At 36.3% G+C, this 14,614-nt stretch overlaps 1 protein-coding gene across 6 annotated transcripts in view; it reads left to right on the top strand.

The window, feature by feature from the left end:
- Nucleotides 1-14,614, top strand: part of LOC127874087 (regulator of telomere elongation helicase 1-like) — a 115,209-nt gene that overhangs the window by 67,052 nt on the left and 33,543 nt on the right. For all 6 annotated transcript variants that reach the window (XM_052418200.1, XM_052418205.1, XM_052418204.1 and 3 more), the window contains one exon: nucleotides 14,071-14,211. In XM_052418200.1, the coding sequence (XP_052274160.1) occupies nucleotides 14,071-14,211 (141 nt within the window). The remainder of the gene's footprint in view (nucleotides 1-14,070; nucleotides 14,212-14,614) is intronic.

Below are 14,614 nucleotides of genomic sequence, written 5' to 3'. Positions count from 1 at the left end.
TATTAGCTCGGCTGTTTTCGGAGAAAACCCAAGCTATTGTCATAGCCAGCTCGTCGTCCGCCGTAGGCGTCGTGCTTAAACCTTAACATTGGCCATAACTTTTTAAATATTGAAGATAGCAACTTGATATTTGGCATGCATGTGTATCTCATGGAGCTGCACATTTTGAGTGGTAAAATTTCAAGGTGAACATCATCCTTCAAGGTCTAGGGTTGAAAAAACAAATCCAAGGGAAGGAATAAGCTTTAAATGGACATAGCTATCTGACTTGCCCATACATATTTTTGTTAAATAAATCAAAGCGACGCACTAGGCGGCATTGTGTTTCTGACAAACACATTGTGGTAAAAGGTCAACGTCAAGGTCATTCTTCAAGGTCTACGGTAAAAAATACACATTTAAAGGAAGTAATAAGCTTTAAAGGGAGATAATTATTCAATATCGAACATAGCCACTTTATATATTTGGCATGCATGTGTATCTCATGGAGCTGCACATTTTGAGTGGTGAATCTACAGTCACGGTAGTGGCTTTTAATTATTTGCTACTAAAAATAGAGATTTGTTAGAGACAATTATTTTCAAGGGAAGTAATTATACCCCCACAAACGAAGTTTAGGTGTATATAGGAGTGAACTTGTCGGTCGGTTGGTAGGTCGGTCGGTCGGTTTGTCTGTCGGTCCGTATTAAGTGTCCGCTCTCTAATTATCCCCACGTTTTTCGGAGAAAAAGTGGGGATATTGTGGTGATGTGCGACTGTCCGTCCGTCCGTTTGTCCGTCCGTCCTGGCCACCTGCTCCTCCTACACTATTAGCACTAGAACATTGAAACTGACATACATGGTAGCTATGAGCATATGTGCGACGGTGACAGTGACAGAATTTGGATCTGACCCCTGGGTCAAAAGTTATAGGGGTTGGGGCGGGGCAGGGTCAGAGATTTTCACTCATTTTTTTATTAGCTCCACTGGCCAAAGGCCAGCGGGGCTTATATCATGGTCCTGTGTCAATCGTGTGTGCGTGCGTGCGTCCAACTTTTTCTTTAAACATCTTGTTCTCCTAAACTACTGGTCCAATTCTGATGAAATTTCTCAGGAATGTTTCTGTGGTGAACCTCTTTCAAATTTGTTCAAATTATGCCGCTGGGGTCAAATTTGACTTTGCCCCTGGGGGTCAAAAAATTGAAAATTTGCTTATATAAGGCCTATTTTGTGCAAACTTTATAAATCTTCTTGTCAAGACCCATTGGGCCTAGGGCTACCAAACTTGGTATGTATTGACACATTATAGTCTTCTTCCAAGTTTGTTCAAATTATGCCCCTGGGGTCAAATTTTACCTGCCCTGGGGGGTCAAAAAATTGAAAATTTGCTTATATAAGGCCTATTTTGTGCAAACTTTAAAAATCTTCTTGTCCATAACCGTATGGCGTAGGGCTACCAAATTTTGTATGTAGTGACATCTTATAGTCCTCTACCAAATTTATTCAAATTATGCCCCTTGGGTCAAATATGACCCTGCCCCGGGGGGTTAAAAAATTTAAAATTTGCTATATAAGGCCTATTTTGTGCAAACTTAAAAAATCTTCTTGTCCATAACCATTGGGCCTAGGGCTACCAAATTTGCTATGTAGCGACGTCTTATAGTTTTCTACCAAGTTTGTTCGAATGAAGCCCCTGGGGTCAAATTTGACCCTGCCCCGGGGGTCAAAAAATTGAAAATTTGCTTATATAAGGCCTATTTTGTGCAAACTTTAAAAATCTTCTTTTCCATAACCATTGGGCCTAGGGCTACCAAATTTTCTATGTAGTGACATCTTATAGTCCTCTACCAAGTTTGTTCAAATTATGCCTCTGGGGTCAAATTTGACCCTGCCCCGGGGGGGGGGGGGTTAAAAATAGAAAATTTGCTTATATAAGAACTGCTTTGTGCAAACTTTAAAAATCTTTTTAACCATAACCATTGGGCCTAGGGCTACCGAATTTGCTATGTAGTGACATCTTATAGTCTTCTACCAAGTTTTTTCAAATTATGCCCCTGGGGTCACATTTGACCCTGCCCTGGGGGTCAACAATTGAAAATTTGCTTATATAAGGCCTATTTTGTGCAAACTTTAAAAATCTTCTTGTCCATAACCATTGGGCCTAGGGCTACCAAATTTGGTATGTAGTGACATCTAATAGTCCTCTACCAAGTTTGTTCAAATTATGCCCCTGGGGTCAAATTTGACCCTGCCCTGGGGGGTCAAAAAGTCGAAAATTTGCTTATATAAGGCCTATTTTGTGAAAACTTTAAAAATCTTCTTGTCCATAACTGTATAGCATAGGGCTACCAAATTTGGTATGTAATGACATCTTGTAGTCCTCTACCAAGTTTGTTCAAATTAAGCCCCTGGGATCAAATTTGACCGTTCCCCAGGGGTCACAAAATTGAACATATGCTTATATTGGGCCCATTTTGTGCAAACTATAAAAATCTTGTCCATAACCATAGGGCCTATTTCTACCAAATTCGGTAGGTAGTGACATCTAATAGTTCTCTACTTAGTTTGTTCAAATTATGCCCCTAGGAACAAATTTGACCTTGACCCAGGGGTCACAAAAATGAACATATGCTTAAATAAGGCCTATTTTGTGCAAACTTTTAAAATCTTCTTGTTCTTAATTATAGAGCCTAGGGCTACTAAATTTGGTATGTAGTGATATCTAATAGTCCTCTACCAAATTTGTTCAAATTATTCCCCTGGGCTCAAATTTGACCCGGCCCCGGGGGTCACAAAACTGAACATATGATGTTTATCAGTGGAGATTACTGCGGCCGTTTGGCTGTGACCAACAACAACATCAACATCTTGTAAACATGAGATAAAACCCTGTCATTTAGTGCCATTTTAGGTCAGATGGTGACTGCTTACAAAGGCATTGAAGTAAGAACATGTGTTATGAATGTTTTTATTATAAACTGAAAAAAGTCGGGTTTTATTTAAATATGTCGAAAGTGACCATATATCCGGATGAAAATATTTTGGATGACATGTTAATTTCATGTCTTTTTTGTAGTGTTAAAACCAGTTTAATAATATATTATTGATTTTAAAAACACAACTTCCATGAACATAATTATTTCAAGGAAAGTCAATATATGATACTTCACGGTAAACTCAAACTTTGTATCCAAGAGAAGGTGTTGAAATTAATGAAGTGCAATGTTCTTAACTATCGTATATGCTGCTTTTTAATAACTAATGATTCATTGTTCCATTTGTGAATAGTGACTGATCATGAATTGTTGAAATGATTGTCAATTGCTCAACAATCCATATATATTTCTGACCATTTTATAATTTTCTTAATACAAGTTATGAATTGATTTTAGAAGTCAAATGTATTACTTAATTAAATACATTTATAAATATAAAGAAATAATCTTTAGATTATCATAATATTCTCAGGCCTGTTGGTCTTAGGGATGTGTGGGTTGATGAGCAATTTCTCCTTTTATCACAATTATTTCTACCCTACCTGATCATTTCCTTCATATTCCATTTTAATTCAATTGACGTCTGCAACCTCTTTCAAATTGGGAAAGTCCAAAATGTGTTGTTTGGTAAAGGGTTAAGGCATTTTGATTCCTATGGGTCTTGTGAATCTGTTTCAAATCAAATGCGTAGATTTGATCTTCAGCATCTAAAAATATGTGAAATAGAAAGAACGACAATATCTTTTGGAGAGATAAATGTACCTACGTTATAAGCAAAGGACCTGTGCAACAATTCCCGGGCTTTTTTGTCTGTTTAGTTAACACGGTAGTAACTTTTTCCATATATAAAAATGCTCACCCTTCCAACTTTATGCGCCCAGTGGGACGAGGGAATAGAAAGAGAAAGTCACATGCTTGAGTACATTTCAACCCATGCGCATTACACGTTTTTTTCGCAAAGAAAAAACAGTGGAGCGATACAGGGCCATCATGGCCCTCTTGTTTATTATAATACCTCACTTTTATTCACAATGCTAAACTCCCATAGGCCATCGTGACATAAAAATACTGTCAGACCAAGCGGGAAAAAATTTACTGTCCAAAATATACTGTTGCCCGCTATCTTAGCAATCACATGCGGAATGACGTCACTTTGATTGTTCACACACTGTTTATGAATGAAGACGACGTCATTTGATTTTCAGTGTTGTGGTGATGTTACGTTTTTGCGGAAAAATGGAGGAATTTCGGTTAATATAAATCTCATTTATAACCTTTAAATTGCGGATAACTTATTAATGAAATCATTGTAAAAATTAAATATATATTTAAATTCTTAGTTTTAAGCTCGGCGTTTTCGGAGAAAAACCGAGGTATTATCATAGCCAGCTCGCTGTTCGCCGTCTTACGTCCGCGGTCTGACATCCGGCGTCCCCGGCGTCCTAAAACCTTAACATTGGCTCTAAAATCAAAGTGCTTGCACCTACAACTTTGAAACTTCATTTGAGGTGCACCTTGATGAGTTCTACATGCCACACCCATTTTGGGGTCACTAGGTCAAAGGTTAAGGTCACTGTGACCTCTAAAAAAAAATATAAAAAAATAAAAAAATTCTGACAAGCTTTGATTTATTCAAAACTGCACCTCTAGCCGAGCGTGGCACCTGTATGCGGTGCTCTAGTTTAAATTGTTAAAATATTAACATTGTATTTTGCGCGCTTTTATTTTTGGCACTAAAAGTATGGCGTCACGTTACTGTCACCGCCTTTTTACGTCGACATCACATAACAAACTTCAGCCAGTAGAAAAACAAAAGTTGACTGCAACGGCCGATTGTTAAGACAACCACATAATTATTCAGGATTTGAAACTAAATAAATTATAAGACACCGAAGTTCGGTAAGAGTTTTGATATATCTTTTATTATGCACACAAATTTCATTTCGATTTAAGTAATAATTATTAAATATGATAGTTTAGTTTTTATGTCCTATAGGATATTAGATCTACATGATTTGAAAGAGTAAACATTTTTGAACATTTTATCTATTTTATGTATGAGTGATTGTAATTTGATAACGATTTGAACCTGATATTTATTATTTTCATATCTCTATTGGTAGAGAATTGCCATGTAACCCCATGTAACGCCATGAATAAATGTATGGCCATGATGAATGAAAGAGTTGAAACCGGCGCATCTCTCTCGAGTTGTACTTTAAAAACTTGACGATCCCAAACCCCGAACATCGTGTTAGAATCGAAATAATCTACATGAAATAAAAACATTGAAGAAAATTGTTTGAAGGTAATAGATCTACTATGTGTACTTTAACTATGTTATCAAAATAGTAATGGTTGTTCATTGCTGAAATTAAATACAATGATAGAATATTAAAATTGTTCATGTTTGAATAGTTGTTTTGGAATAATAAAATAAATATTACATGTCTGACAAGATGACAGTAAATTTGTCAATTTCGGAAAGATACACCTCACCTCGGTTGACAGTATTTCCTCATGTTGACAAATTTACTGTCACCCTGTAAGCCATGTAATATTTTTATACTGAACCTAAGGATTAGATGGTTTTTTCCAATGTTGTGGAGATCTCCATATATTGGGATATGAATAAAGTGTAAATGGAAACATTTATTACTTTGAGTGCCCCGCCCCCTAAAGCTCCCACCATTAATCAGATCATGTTATTGGACTTATATCAATTTAAAGAGCACCCTGCCCTTTTCAAATTCTAGCTGGAATAATAGGTTTATAAGCACATACAGCTTTTTACAATATCACATGGTTTAAAATTGTTAATGAACAATTTGTATATACACTTCAACACCGTTATTTCGAAGTCGTCGGGACTGTTAAAAAAACTTCAGATTAACGATAATTCGAAATAAACATTTGACAGACGACTTCTTTGATTCTGTAATAATTCTGTGGAATTCGCATTGTTCGGTTACACGCTACTATTAATAATTGTGTACTTTTTTGTCAGATTGCAATAGATTTCTACTTGTAACAAGCGAAGGAATAAAACGATTCTTGTTCTTCTTTTTATGTTTTCTCTAAGTACAGAACATATTAAATATAATGAATATGCACTAATTATCAGAACATATAAAATATAACGAATAGCACAAATTACCAGACCATATAAAATATAACGAATAGCACAAATTGTCATGCATGACGTAAATACAGATGAATACATTTTCTGAAATGGATTAACATTTTTTGTAAATAAGACGCGATGTCTCTCTGAACAGCATTAAACTGGACGCGTGTAACATATTTCTTATATTTGTCAAGGCGATGGAAGAACTCACTTCCGCCCGTGTTTTGCTCGCAGAAGGTAGAGTTTATATAAGATGAATTTCCTTGGACAACATTTACTCAGACCTAACTTGACACGTTTATTTGTTACTAAAGAATGCAAACTACATAAATAGTAATTATCGGCTTTTGACGACATTATAAAATTAACACGATACGCGCAGACGACAAAGGTGTAATTATCAGCTTTTGACGCACCACGCCCAGACGACAAAGGTGTGAAATTATGCTCAGCGTTTTGCAGCTTTGACTTCGGATTAAAGATTGATGATTAGGTGCGAATTATAGTGTTGGGACCGACAGAATCACTTCGAATTAACGATTTTTTCGGTTTAACGAAGTTCGGATTAACAATGAAATTTTACATTAAACAAAGAAGAACCAAAATCGGGACCGGAAAAATACTTCGAAATAACGGTGACTTCGGAATATCGGTGTTCGAAATAACGGTGTTGAAGTGTACTGTTAAATTTGATTTGTCTCATCAATAATCAATCACACTACAAAAATGCATGAAATAATGTTTTATCATACCACCGCATTGATATCTGCCTGGTCTAACGCTGCATGATATATATTTTTTATGCTCCCCCAAAATTTTTTGGGGGAGCATAATTATAGTCGCCGCTTCGTCTGTCTGTGCGTCCGTCCGTGCACAACTTTTGTCCGGGCTATTTCTCAGCAATTAAATGACTGGAATTCAATTAAACTTTATGGGAAGCTTCACTACCAAGAGGAGATGTGCATATTATCAGCCGGTTCTGGTCGTATGATTTGTCACAGAGTTATGGCCCTTTGAAATTTTCCATTTACTGTACATATAGTGCAATTCTTGTCCGGGCTATTTCTCAGCAACTAATGACCGGAATTCAATGAAACTTTATGGGAAGCTTCACTACCAAGAGGACATGTGCATATTATCAGGGGGTTCTAGTCAGATGATTTTTTACAGAGTTATGGCCCTTTGAAATTTTCCGTTAACTGTACATATAGTGCAATTCTTGTCCGGGCTATTTCTCAGCAACTAATTACTGGAATTCAATGAAAGCTTCATTACCAAGAGGAGATGTGCATATTATCAGCCGGTTTTGTCAGATGATTTTTCACAGAGTTATGGCCCTTTGAAATTTTCTATAAAAAAAATCTTGTCCCCCCAACTACTGTGCCCGTAAGACGTTTCCTTTTATCTGAATATATAGTGCAATATTGTGACAAAAAAACCTTGGGGAGCTTCACCCGTCTCCGACTGTTTCTTGTTCACAGAGTTTGGGCCCTTTGAAATTTTCCATTGTACATTTTGTGCAATTCTTGTCCGAGCTATTTCTCAGGAACTTATTACAGGAATTCAATGAAACTTTATGGGAAGCCTCACTACCAAGAGGAGATGTGCATATTATCAGCCTGTTCTTGTCAGATGATTTTTCATAGAGTTATGGCCCTTTGAAATTTTCCATTGTACATATAGTGCAATTCTTGTCTGAGCTATTTTTCAGCAACTTATTACGGGAATTCAATGAAACTTTATTGGAAGCTTCACTACCAACAGGAGATGAGCATATTATCAGCCTGTTATGGTCGGATGATTTTTCACAGAGTTATGACCCTTTGAAATTTTCTATAAACTGTACATATAGTGCAATTCTTGTCCGGGCTATTTCTCCCCAACTACGTACTGGAATGCAATGAAGCTTTATGGGAAGCTTAACTACCTTGAGGAGATGCGCATGTTATTAGTGGGTTCTGGTTAGATGATTTATTTAGAGAGTTATGGCCCTTTGTAATTTTTAAGTTGCTATACCATCCATCGTATTATTTTGTCCAAAGTTACGCCCCTCAAGACGTTTCCTTTATCTGAATATATAGTGCAATATTGTGACAAAAAAACCTTTGGGGAGCATCACCTGTCTCCGACAGTTTCTTGTTTAGAGAGTAATGGCCGTTTGAAATTTTTAAGTTGCTAAACCATCCATCGTATTACTTTGTCCAAAGTTATGCCTCTCAAGACGTTTCCTTTTATCTGAATATATAGTGCAATATTGTGACAAATAAAAGCTGTGGGGAGCATCACCCGTCTCCGACGGTTTCTTGTTTATATCAGTTCAACAGGAAGTTTTTATATCAGTCGATGATAGGAGGTAGGTCATATTACAAAGTATCATCTATAAAGTAATCATTTTTAGTAAATTTAATCAGATTGATTCAACAAAACAAACAATTTGATACCAAGATGTAATATATTTTAAACACCAAACGCAACACAAACAGCGAAAAAACACGTGTAAAATATATTAAACGCAAGTGCTCATGACATCATTATTGGTAGGTCATATTACACAGAATCATCTATAAAGTAATCATTTTTAGTAAATTTAATCAGATTCAACAAAACAAACAATTTGATACCAAAATGTAATATATTTTAAACACCAAACGCAACACAAACAGCAAAAAAACACGTGTACAATATATTAAACGTAAGTGCTCATGACATCATTATTAACATGTCAAACAACAAAATCATATTATTTTCCCCTAAAAATGCAGGTGTTTAGCGATTTTTCATTATTTCTTTAAAATCGGTGATGTAGAAGTATGAAAAACAGAAAACAGGTTACTGCCTGATCTTTTTAGCTCACCTGAGCACAACGGGCTCATGGTGAGCTTTTGTGATCGCCTTTTGTCCGTTGTCCGTCGTGCGTCGTCCAGCGTCAACATTTGCAATGTTAACACTAGAGGCCACATTTATTGTCCAATCTTCATGAAATTTGGTCAGAAGATTGGTCTCAATGATATCTTGGATGAGTTTGAAAATGGTTACGTTTGCTTGAAAAACATGGCTTCTAAGGGGCAGGGTATTTTCCTTATATGGCTAAAGTAAAACCTTTTTAACACTCTAGAGGCCACATGTATTGTCCGATCTTCATGGAACTTGGTCAGAAGATTCATCCCAATAATATCTTGGACGAGTTGGAAAATGATGCCGGTTGGTTGAAAAACAGGGCCGCCAGGGGGCTGGGAATTTTCCTTATATGGCTGTAGTAAAACCTGTTAACACTGTAGAGGCCACATTTATTGTTTGATCTTTATGAAACTTGCTCAGAAGATTGGTCTAAATGATATCTTGGATGAGTTCGAAAATGGTAACGTTTGCTTGAAAAACATGGCTTCCAAGGGGCGGGGCATTTTTCCTCATATGGCTATAGTAAAACCTTGTTAACACTCTAGAGGCCACATTTATAGTCCGATCTTCATGAAACTTGGTCAGAAGATTCATCCAAATAATATCTTGGGCGAGTTTGAAAATCATGCTGGTTGGTTGAAAGACATGGCCGCCAGGGGGCGGGGCATTTTCCTTATATGGCTATTGTAAAACCTTGTTAACACTCTAGAGGCCACATTTATAGTCAGATCTTCATGAAACTTGGTCAGAAGATTCATCCAAATAATATCTTGGGCGAGTTTGAAAATCATTCTGGTTGGTTGAAAAACATGGCCGCCAGGGGGCGGGGCATTTTCCTTATTTGGCTATAGTAAAACCTTGTTAACACTGTAGAGGCCACATTTATTTCCGATCTTCATGAAACTTGCTCAGAAGATTGGTCTGACTGATATCTTGGACGAGTTCGAAAATGGTAATGTTTGCTTGAAAAACATGGATGCCAAGGGGCGGGGCATTTTTCCTTATATGGCTATATATGGCTATGGTAAAATCTTGTTAACACTCTAGAGGCCACATTTAATGTCTAATCTTCATGAAACTTGGTCAGAAGATTCATCCCAATAATATCTTGGACAAGTTCGAAAATGATGCCGGTTGGTTGAAAAACATTGCCACCAGGAGGCGGGACATTTTTCCTTATATGGCTATAGTATAACCTTGTTAACACTCTAGAGGCCACATTTATTTTCAGATCTTCATGAAACTTGCTCAGAAGATTTGTCCCAATGATATCTTGGATGAGTTAAAAAATGGTAACCTTTGCTTGAAAAACATGGCTGCCAAGGGGTGGGGGCATTTTTCCTTATATGGCTATAAATGGCTATAGTAAAATCATGTTAACACTCTAGTTTGCCCAATCTTCATGAAATTTGATCAGAACATTTGTTTCCTGTGTAGTAAAGTTTGTTTTTATTATCTCATTATTATGTAACATTAACTGTATTATGTAATTTTTCATAACACAGACTTTTCATAATTAACATAACCAGGACAGGGATCGGTTTTGTCGGTCCTAGACCGATTGGGGTCATGAAAGACCGATTGAAAATCCTAGACAGTCGGTCCGATTCTGTTTGCTTAAATTCCTGTGTCATAAAATCGATTACACAGTGCACATGCTAACACCCCCTAATGACATTCTTATCTCGATTAGGTGTGATAAACCATTCACTGCAGTCTCTAAACCAGTCAGGACCGGTTTATTGCACAACTGACCAAGAATCAAAAACTTGTGAACAGCGGATTAAAGACGCGTCCGAAATTAACGAGGGTGGTCGATAGTTGTACGCCTTATACACTGAAGCACGCGCTGTAACTTAACAAAACATGCCGATACATTTTCCACCAGCGTAATAATCCGGTAATATAATTATGAATGAAAGTCACGGATCTGATCGATAGAACAGCCGAAAGTTATTATTATGGGCGGAACTTCACATCAAATTGTACACAAGAAAAATAATATACATTTTATAAATCTTTAGTAAACCCGCGTTAGAATCAAAATAATTCGTGTACTTTATAGTTTGTTGTTAAATAACCCACGACCGGAAAATTAGATGCTTGGTTTAATATCACTCCTGCTTTGCTCTCGTGATTTAATCCCTACACATCTAAACTATCGGTCTTGGGTTATTTGACAACAAACTATAACGTACACGAATTATTTCTTATTTTGTTTTGTTCTTGTCAGTAGCCAACCCATGTGCGATTGTAAACAACCTGCGCACAGAAAATTGTTTGGTTCAGTGCATGTTTGTAAGCTATTATCGAGTCTACAACGATTTAAAACATCAGTATAGACTTACACATATTAATAATATTGACAACGATGAAAAAAAGTCTGATAAAACAACACACGAAACAACAATGAAATAGCAAATGATTAAACCAGTTGAGAAAACTCGTACGTTCCGTAAAAAAAATGACTAAGGGAATTTTACTAGTACATTTATTATACCACCTTCATGAATGGCAAAATCAATGGTATATATTTTAACGTAATTTGTCATAATTTCAGACATAAATTTTCGGATACTTTTTTCCCATATATATCCAGACCGATTGATGTTGCGGGAAAATATGATCCCTGAACATAACTGTTTTAGCCATTAGCACTTTTGATAAGCCTATCAACTAAGAGTAGCTGAAAGAAAGACAACATGTACATGATTTTGCAGTATTTATCTCCCTTGTTTAACCTGGTTCAGTTATCTATTTTTAGTTCTGCTCTGGAATTTTGGAAGATATTGATCATTGATAAATGGACTATTCTGAGGGAAAATATACTACTCTGCCAGTGATCTCTTCTGAACTGTATAAAATAAGCTGTTTTGGCTGATTTAATCACCTCTTGATGCTGTCTTGAAAAGGTAACAGCTCTTGAAAAAGGTTGGAATTTATATATATAATTAAACTCTAAATTATTTTAACACCAGCATCAAGACATTTTGGCATTATTTTCTAAATTATTCTTATTTAGATTATTTTTATTTGGTATTTTCTAAATTAGAAAGACTCTATTTTATTTCAATAACTTTAGTAAATTCTTCTTATTTTTACATTTGATTCACTTAAGCTTCCTAATCTCCATAAATATTGTTCTTTAGATTAAGTTAGACCTATTTTGTAAACTAGATTTTTGAAGCACTTTCTAGACTTACAGTAACTAATATTAATATCAGTTTTTTTTATGTAGATTGTGAACTTCTTTTTACATTCATTAAGGTATTTGCTGTATGTTGTTCATTTTTGTAATGATACTTAGATTCCTTTGACTTGGCATGTACCTGTTCTTAATTCTCTGTCATTGTTCTTCAATTTCCGAGTTCTTGGAATAAAAGTAAGTTATTTTTGTTAAAGCTGCTTTGGTTTTCACTTAAAAATAAATTCTTTGAGTGTATTCAGGCGTCTCTGGCTTGACGCCTTTAGTTAATTGAATTACAACCAGTCAGTGGTGTCATTCTGACCGGAAATAAGCGTTCTTAAAATAAATATTTCCGCATTACATAAGTGCTCACAAAGTTACATAACTCGTTATCGTCCTGTGACCGGTTCATTTGCATAAGCGAAGGAGACCGCACTACCACACCTGGATATGACAGTTGAGTTCAATAATGGTTTGGATCGGTAAAAAAACATGGCCGCCAGGGGGGGGGGGTCTTTTTCCTTATATTTATATGGTAAAAAAGCTTGTGAACACTATAGAAGTCACATTTTTTGCCTAATCATCATGAAATTTTGTCAAAACATTAGTTATGTGGATGTCTCAGAAGAGTTTGAAAATGGTCGTGATCAGTGGAAAAACATGGCCACCAGGGAGTGGGGCAGTTTTCTTTATATGTATATAGAGAAAACATGTGAACAGTCTTGAAGACACTTTTTTTGCTCAATCTTTATGAAATTTGGACATATCTTGGAGGACTTAAAAATGGTTCAGGTCTGTTAAAAAAACATGGCCGCCAAGGGGCCATTTGTTGTTCATTCTTCGTGAAACTTGGTTAGAACATTTGTTCCATTGATATTTTGGGCTGCAAAGAACAGGTCATTTCTTTTTATCTCAGGTGAGCGACTTTGGGCCTTTCAGGCCCTCTTGTTGTAATATATCAGGCTCTGCACTAATAAAATAACGGAAGTTGGTAAGCCTTGCTGTTATATTATTCTAAGCCTTGCCTTATATATTACAAAAAGGATCAGGCAGTAACCTGTTATTCTCTTTGACTCATTGCAAGAGATAAACATAAGGGAATTAAATAATTTTTATGAAAATTTGTAAGTAAATTTCACATCACAATTAAAATTGTGTAAAATAAACTCACAATCTGAAATTGAGGGCTGTAAATATAATCAGAAACAAAAAAAACCTTGGGGAGCATCACCCATCTCCAACGGTTTCTTGTTTAATGCAACTGCTGCATACATAGTCAAAAAGCCACTCAAGTCAGTTAAAAAAGATCTATTTGGCAGTCTGCCATTAATCTGTTATAGTTAATATACAATAGTTATATTTTGGGCTTTTAATGCCCCCCTTCAAGAAGAGGGCGTATATTGTTTTTCACATGTCGGTCCGTCGGTCGGTCCCTCCACCAAATGGTTTCCGGATGATAACTCAAGAACGCTTAGGCCTAGGATCATGAAACTTCATAGGTACATTGATCATGACTGGCAGATGACCCCTATTGATTTTCAGGTCACTAGGTCAAAGGTCAAAGTGACAGAGACTCAAAATAGTAAAATGGTTTCCGGATGATAACTCAAGACTGCTTAGGCCTAGGATCATGAAACTTCATAGGTACATTGATCATGACTGGCAGATGACCTCTAATGATTTTCAGGTCATGAGGTCAAAGGTCAAGGTCACAGTGACAAAAAACGTATTCACACAATAGCTGCCACTACAACTGACAGCCCATATGGGGGGCATGCATGTTTTACAAACACCCCTTGTTTATTTTCAGTTCCTTATCCAGTTTAATCCATTCCAATATAATCTTGGAAGGCTTATATTTTCCTTCTGCATCCCCACTTTAGGTTAGCGAGGGCCTAGATTTCTCTGACAACAACGGGCGAGCTGTGGTGATCACCGGGCTCCCTTACCCGCCCTACCTTGACCCCAAGGTCGTGCTCAAGATGCAGTACCTCGACGAGATGAAGGGCAAACAAGGATTCCAGGTGAGACAAATGGTCATTGTTTAGGGATACAGTCAATAAAATCCTATAAAATCATCTAATTAGTGAGGTTTTCTATTAAATGATTTTGATTTGTATTTAGATAAAGGGTAAACTGGGATTCAGGGTGAGATGAGTGGAAGTTTTATTAAAGGGACACAGGTGTGATCTTATAAGTGAAATTATCAGTTATATGATGGAGATACAGTCTAACAAATTTTAATAAAATGATATAATAAATGACATTATCTATGAAATGATTGTAATTTCTATGATTGAAACCATTCAACTGTGCATATACATGTATTTGCACATTTTAACATATTTTTGAGATTGTTTGATGTTAGAAGTGTAATTATTGGGAGGCGGAAAACGGGCGAGGCATGGTATGGTATTGCGCAAGGGG

This window comes from Dreissena polymorpha, chromosome 3, assembly GCF_020536995.1.
Source record: "Dreissena polymorpha isolate Duluth1 chromosome 3, UMN_Dpol_1.0, whole genome shotgun sequence".
Lineage (NCBI taxonomy): Eukaryota > Metazoa > Mollusca > Bivalvia > Myida > Dreissenidae > Dreissena > Dreissena polymorpha.
This window is presented reverse-complemented; position numbering and strand designations above follow the sequence as displayed.